Below are 7109 nucleotides of genomic sequence, written 5' to 3'. Positions count from 1 at the left end.
AGTGGCTGTCTGCAACTTGTTGGAGATTTTGCCTCTCCGAAAATGGCATGTTGCTTAGGTGTTTATGAATTATCTCGTTGATGCCTGCATTGCATATTCTTCTGCTTTTTGTTGAAAATTTAAATAACCTATCATGACAAACATAAATTTATTCATGGAAAATTTTTATTTGACAGGTTTAGTACACCTTATATATCAAAGTTTTCATCAGATGCTGAAACAGAAATACATAAAGCATGTACGAAGCAACAATTCTCTACGAGATTTTTTCCTCTACGAGGAAGTGGGGCAAGGGGGAATTGAAATGTCAGTGATCCCTTCTAACATCAGCACCACACTCTTCATAGAAGGACGAAGAGCAGGCTCATCTTGGACACACCAGAGCCCTATCTTGATCATGTTCTCCAGAGTGTTCCTATCTACTTCTTGGCCGCGGACAAGCTTATTTAACTCTCTGTCAATGAAGCACTTATATGCCCAGTTGATAAGAACAATTTCCTCTGGTTTTGAAGGATCAATCTCCATGTTTCTTCTGCAGCAAACAATTTCCAAGAGCACTACTCCATAACTGAAAACATCCGCTTTCACTGATATTGGAGTATTCTTATACCATTCTGGCGCCATATAACCTCTTGTCCCTCTGACCAATGTGAAAGTCCTTGTTTGGTCAGGCATCAACAGCTTTGCCAGCCCGAAGTCTGAGATTTTTGCCGTCCAAAATTCATCCATCAGAATGTTCTGAGGCTTTATATCACAATGAATGATAGGCGCTTCACATTCATCATGGAGATAGAGGATTCCTTTGGCAACATCCGATGCAATTCTCACTCTTTCATCCCAACCAAGGGATCTTTCAGGGCCGCGAAATAGAATGTCTGCAAGAGAGCCATTGCTCATGTATTCATATACCAGAAGCCTCTTGGAATCCTCAGCGCAGTATCCGATCAACCGAACTAAGTTCTTGTGATGTGTTCGACCGATTACATGCATCTCTGCGCGGAATTCTCTCTCGCCTTCAGTCACCATTTTCTCCAGCTTCTTCACCGCAACAAGCTTTTCACCTTTGTACAAGGTCCCTTTATATACTGCACCGAAAGAGCCTTTGCCCAACTCTTCTTTGAATCTATTGGTTGCTTTCTTAAGCTCATTATAAGAAAATGAGCGCAGATTTGACTCATAGGCCAAGCCTAAGCTTCCATTTTCCAGCAGCCATTCGTATTTAAGTACTTGGTACTTGAAGATGAAAACACCAGAGAAGGTAAGGAAAGCACACGAACATGTTACGAGGCCTATAGTAATCACCAGAATTAGTATTATTGCCTTCTTGCTTCTGTTTCTGTCCTGTGGCATTGCTGAATTTGTATTGTTGCTGCTTGTTGTGATATTTCTTATGCCCGTCTTGAAGTAAGCTATGGACGAGGATGAATTTTTTAGGTCTCTTTTTGCCGATTTCAATGGAAGCTTTTGTTTCGTGCAATAACTTGGCTTATCATCAACCGACTCCTCATACAACGCCACATCACATTCACAGTCCTCCAAACAAGATTCTTTGCATTCTTCTTTGGTTATAGATGCCTTGAAATAATAATAATCATCCCATGTCATCTTCTCCATAGAAGTCATGTTATATTCTGCACTTATATTTATACCTTTGCATCTCTCGTCCACGAACTTCCTCTCACATCCGCTGGACGTTTGGTTGGGATCCAGAAAATCAGTTCCTGGAAGACAACGGCACATGGGTTGATCGTCATACAACGTGCAATAGCTGTTCAAACCGCAGAAGGTCTTCACCTCACACAAATCATCCGGTACATTCCAATCGACAGATGTGTTGTAAGCACCCTTGGGGACAGGATAATGAGAAAATAAACGAAGAATGCCGTTATGGCCTATTGTTAAACGTCGGATGATTGAGCTGTTGTTTGAGGGTGATTCATACAGATCCTTGATTATACCCATGCTATCGTCGAGAAGTACCAGATTGCCGGTATTACTCAGATAAAGATGGAGCTGTCGCTCTCTCTGAGAGTCACTGGCCCAGTAAGCTTCCGTATAGTCATCAATAGTGTTGATGGGATACAAAACAAGATTCCCATCGCGTTGCATATTGAGACGAAACCGTCCCGTTGAGCTGCTGGTTTCAGATATCCTAGAGAACAATTCATTCCCAGCCAATAGACTCTGGTTTCCCAGTATTGTATCAGTTGGAATTTTGAAACTTGACCAAATGATATCAGACCGATTGTTGTAGAGCACGAAGTTACCGGAATCAAGCATGGAAGCTGAAGAAGCGGGCTCCGACTTACCAGCAGCAACAACTTTATCATGACCTTCTTCTGTTCTGAGAATGAGCTTACCGTCCTTGGTTAGTGTCAATGCAGCATTTGATGACACAGGGGGATCATCTCGATATGCAGTCCAAACGATTGTAATATCTGGAAAAGTGAGCAACCAAATTCCTACTTTAAATCCAGCGTCTTGTTTGTAGAAACCAAATTGAAATGCGCCAAGTGATGAGTTCCATGAACCGGGTTGCTTGGTAGGTGACAGTGAAGAGCCTAGGCCTATTGATTTTGGTTGGGGGTGCTGTTGTTGAGCAACATTAGTAATTCCAGAAATGGTTAAGAGTAATATCAAAACAGCATATACAGAAGAAGCCATAGGAAGAAGTGAGAGTTAAATTTGATTGTTGTTTCTTCAATTCCCAAGGGTTTATCAATGAAAGAGGAGAAGATAAATTAATGAAGGCTTCGTAGTCATGATCGAACCTCCCATCAAACAGTGACTAATGCTTTGCAATTTTCTACAACGAGAAAAGATAATGCATTGACTGACCTGCTAGAAACTTTATCAAGCCCACCAAAATTGTTTTATTCAATTCCAAAAGTTAGAAGATAAATTAATGAAGACTTTGTAGTCATGATCGAACATCCCATCAAACGGTTACTAATGCTTTGCAATTTTCTACAACGAGAAAAGATAATGCATTGACTGATCTGCTATAAACTTTATCGTCATTTGAAGCCCACAAAATTTTTTTATTCAATTCCAAAAGTTTGTAGAAATCCAGTGATTGTATGTTACCTAGATTGAATATCAATGGAACTATTAATAAAAAAAAACTTAATTAATAAAAAAAAATTAACAACTGTAAATATTTATCAAATACTTTTTTTTAAAAAAATATTTCGGTTATGCATACAACTTAAAAATTTATACCTATAATGTGTGTTGTGGGACATTTACAACATTTAACAACATTATTATTACCAATAACAAAAGTGTTTTAACCGATAACAGTAAAACTGTAATTTTCGTAAATAACTGCCACATATCAAGATCCGCTCATTAGTTGATTAAAATTAACCGTGGGGTGTTAAACACTCAGGTAGACAAAGTTGGTGCCAAGTCAATCTTCTCTTCTCTCTTGTATTGCTCCATTTTATCAATGATTTAACACATTGTGATACGACCTCAAATGAATATTTGTCCGTATCACGAGGTTTCCACCTTTCGAGCAAGTGTGAGCTCCACAAGAACAGAGAGAAAATAATAGAGATAAGAAAGAAAAAAACTTTTGTGTATTATCCTCGTATCCAGCTCACGCCTTTCCACTTTACATATATCCTTTCCATTCTACCACTTTTTGTGTAACTAACCAATTGCAATAATAAAACAAAATACAGAAATTACAGCTGTCCTCATGGAATAATTCTCCCGATTATTCCCCTAAGTGATATAGTCCTTGAGATATTATGGAGTTTTGCGAACACGAGCTGGCCGTTGCAATGTTTGCTCCACTTCCTGCATTTCAACTACAGGGCCATCTTCAAGCTCCCTTACTTTAATGGGCCAGGCTGTATCACATTGCGACTGAAGACAATCAAAGCTAGAAAAGAAGAGATGCAAAACAATCAATTTACAGTATTTTGCCAACAAAAGCCAATTGTTACAGCAAGCAAACGACTACTACCGAAACATAGATTCAGGTTTCAGATCATCAATGATGCGTCAAATGACCATACACAAGATGAACATAAAGGCATCATCCTGTAAAATTCTATAAGAAATACAAAAGAAGACCTGCTTATTGTCATAGCAAATATATCCAAGAAAAAGCTTGAATGCAGACATCCGCATTTTCATACAACATAGAGACTGAACAGTAGTTGTACCTGATAAAACATTACAAGTAAATTTACAGAGAGTTATTAATTAGTCTGTATTTGTAAAGGCGGATGACAGTGTTTGAGAATTACTACTGAAGTTGGAAAGAATTGGAAATGGAACAACTGGTATCTCCATGGTTCCTTCCAGCATCAAGATCACATTTTTCATGGAAGGACGAAGATTTGGCTCATCTTGGATGCACAAAAGCCCAACTCTCACCATCGTTTCCAGTGTTCTCAAGTCTACTTCTTCGTCTTCTCCAACAAGCTTGCTTAACTCTTTGGCAATAAAACAATTGTAAACCCAAGTTGAGAGAAGTACTACATCTGCAGTTGAAACATTCACTTCAAAATTGCTTCTGCAGCACACAATCTCCAACACCACAACTCCAAAACTATAAACATCAGATTTCACAGTTATTAGGCCACTGTTTTGCCATTCAGGGGACATATAGCCTCTAGTCCCTTTGACCCCAGTAACGATTCCAGTTTGATTTGGCATCAAAATCTTTGCCAAGCTAAAATTGGAGATCTTGGCAGTCAAAGAATCATCCAAAAGTATGTTCCGGGGGTTAATGTTGCAGTGAATTATTTGTACCTCACATTCTTCATGAAGATAAGTTATTCCTCTGGCCACATCCAGCGCGATTCTCACTCTGTCTCTCCAAATAGGACCGCTTTCGACATTGGACAAGAGATTTTCCAGAGAACCTTTACTCATGAATTCATAAACAAGAAGCTTCTTTGAGGTCTGCATACAAAAGCCAAGCAAGCGAACCAAGTTTTTGTGATGGGTTCGGCGAACTGCAGCCATCTCTGCTTGGAACTTTCTTTCTCCTTCTTCCACAGGATTTTCTAATCGCTTCACTGCAACAATTTTGTTACCTTCACATATTGATCCTTTGTAAACTGCCCCAAAACAACCTCTTCCCAACTCTTCCTCAAACCCGTTCGTAGCTCTCTCGAGCTCACCAGTAGAAAATGATTGGATAATGAACTCTTGTGATGGACCCAGACTTGAGTTTATTCGAAGCTTTTGATATTGGTTTACTCGTTGCTTGTATGCAAGCAAGCTAGAAATGGCAATGAGGAAACACAAGAATGTGATAGAACCCAAACAAGCAGCAAGAACTGAAACAAGTTTTTTCTTGTTATCCCCATGCTTTTTACTTACAATGGGTAGAGCACTTAGGTTAGTACTAAGATTGGCCTGACCAGAGCTCCACTTGATAAAGAGCGTAGCCGGCACATTTTGATATTTCATAGCGAAAATAAGTGGAAGCTTGTGTTTGCTGCAAGATGCATTGGCATAAATCGCAGCTCCACAGTAGCAGTCATTCAGGCACGATTTGCTGCAATCTTTCTCATTCACTGATAACTTTGCATAAGCCATACCGCCCAACTGCGAAATCTCCAGGCTAGTAATCTTGTAAAACTCTGCTGGCATCTTCCTTTTGCAACCTTCTTCATCAGTGAAATTCCTGTAGCAGCCCAGAAACTTCATTTCAGGGTTGATGAAATTAAACCCACGAAAGCAGAAACATTCGCCTTTAGTGCTGCTGTTGGTAGGATTGGAGCAGAAGCTATTGAAGCCACAGAAACCTTTCACGAGACATTGGTTCTGCAATACATACCACTCAATGTCAGCTCTATAGTTACTATCACTCGTAAAATGATGTGAATACAGCCTTAAAATCCCGTCAAAATCAAGCGTTGCCCGATATATCACAGTTTCATTTGAACTCTTCACCGAGTAAGAACTTCTAGCTAGAATTTGAGTCGCATCAGCACTGCCCGCCTGCAAAATGCCCCCAGGGGTTAGATTTACCATTCCATGTACCCTATCACTGGCCCAATATAGTTTACTGACCCAATAGATCTGCCTACTGTCTCGTACAGGATACAAAACAAGAATTCCATCACGCTGCTCCAAACAAAACCGCCCAGTTGAGCTATTGGTTTCAGATGCACTAGAAAACAATTTAGACCCGTTAACTAGACTCTGACCTCCCACTATTGTATGAGTGGGAAAATTAAAACTCTCCCAAATGAAATCAAAACGATCGTTGCAGAGCACGAAGTTACCAGAGTCAAGTATGGAAGCGAAAGAAGCGGGCTCATCAGAGGTAGTATTAGCAATGAGTTTATGTTTGCTTTCTTCAGTTTGCAAAACGAGCCCATCCATGGTTAATATCAGCTTAGCATTTGATGACACTGGTGGCTCATCACGAAATGCAGTCCAAATGACTGTAATATTTGGAGAAGTGACTAACCAGGTTCCCACGGAAAAGCCAGTGCCCTCTTTGTAGAAACCAAATTGAAATAGGCCAGAAGGTGAGGTCCATGAACTTGGTTCACTGGAAGGTGACAGTGAAGAGCCTAGGCTAATTGGTTTTGATTGTTGGTTTTTCAGCTGAGCAGCATTAATAATTTCAAAAATAGTGAAGAATAATATTAATGAAACACATGCAGAAGAAGCCATGAGTTAAAGTGAGGATTACTGAATGTAATCCATGTTTCTTCAATTCAAAACGTTTTTGTGAAGAAGAAAATAAACTGATGAATGACACTTCCTAGTCAAGAAATTAACTGACTTGGACAATCGAAAATGAGTTGACTGACTTGCTTTACAGAAGAAACATCATAGAAACTATATCATTATTTTTAGACCACAAAAATCGAAGAGAATTCAAAAGCCTACTGCTATCTAATGCAGCTATGGTCTTTGATTTAGGGTGACTATTAAAAAATGCCGAAGGGAAGGAAAATAATTTATTCCACATTTACCGTCTATTTTACAATGATTTAGATACATAAGTTATTGTATCAATTATGAGAGAAAGTTAAAGGAAAATAAATGAAGGAGTGGAAGAAAGATAAACGAAGGATGATAATAATTGTCTGGTAGGGTTGGTTGCAATTATTATGTCTATTTCA

At 39.2% G+C, this 7109-nt stretch overlaps 2 protein-coding genes across 2 annotated transcripts; both read right to left on the bottom strand.

The window, feature by feature from the left end:
* Positions 1-273: 273 nt before the first annotated feature.
* LOC18036902 (G-type lectin S-receptor-like serine/threonine-protein kinase RLK1) lies at positions 274-2689 on the bottom strand. Its single transcript, XM_006427771.2, has one exon. The coding sequence runs from the start codon at positions 2662-2664 to the stop codon at positions 274-276; it is 2391 nt and encodes a 796-aa protein (XP_006427834.1). The 5' UTR covers positions 2665-2689.
* Positions 2690-3785: 1096 nt separating this feature from the next.
* Positions 3786-6688, bottom strand: LOC18036508 (G-type lectin S-receptor-like serine/threonine-protein kinase LECRK1). Its single transcript, XM_024180682.1, has 2 exons — positions 4263-6688; positions 3786-3892 (listed from the first exon to the last, which is right to left on the bottom strand). The coding sequence occupies exons 1-2, from the start codon at positions 6652-6654 to the stop codon at positions 3843-3845; spliced, it is 2442 nt and encodes an 813-aa protein (XP_024036450.1). The 5' UTR covers positions 6655-6688; the 3' UTR covers positions 3786-3842.
* Between the last annotated feature and the right edge of the window lie 421 nt (positions 6689-7109).

The sequence above is a fragment of the Citrus clementina genome, unplaced genomic scaffold (assembly GCF_000493195.1).
Source record: "Citrus clementina cultivar Clemenules unplaced genomic scaffold, Citrus_clementina_v1.0 scaffold_7, whole genome shotgun sequence".
Taxonomy (NCBI): domain Eukaryota; kingdom Viridiplantae; phylum Streptophyta; class Magnoliopsida; order Sapindales; family Rutaceae; genus Citrus; species Citrus x clementina.
The sequence above is the reverse complement of the archived record's forward strand: the minus strand, read 5'-3'. Positions and strand labels throughout refer to the sequence as shown.

Bases quoted from the DNA above. Each gene is read 5' to 3' on its own strand.
- LOC18036902 (XM_006427771.2), bottom strand. From the start codon at position 2,664: ATGGCTTCTTCTGTATATGCTGTTTTGATATTACTCTTAACCATTTCT.
- LOC18036508 (XM_024180682.1), bottom strand. From the start codon at position 6,654: ATGGCTTCTTCTGCATGTGTTTCATTAATATTATTCTTCACTATTTTT. The intron at 3,893-4,262 runs GTAATTCTCAAA...CTTCTTTTCTAG, and splicing joins AATTCTTTCCAACTTCAGTA to CTTTGATTGTCTTCAGTCGC.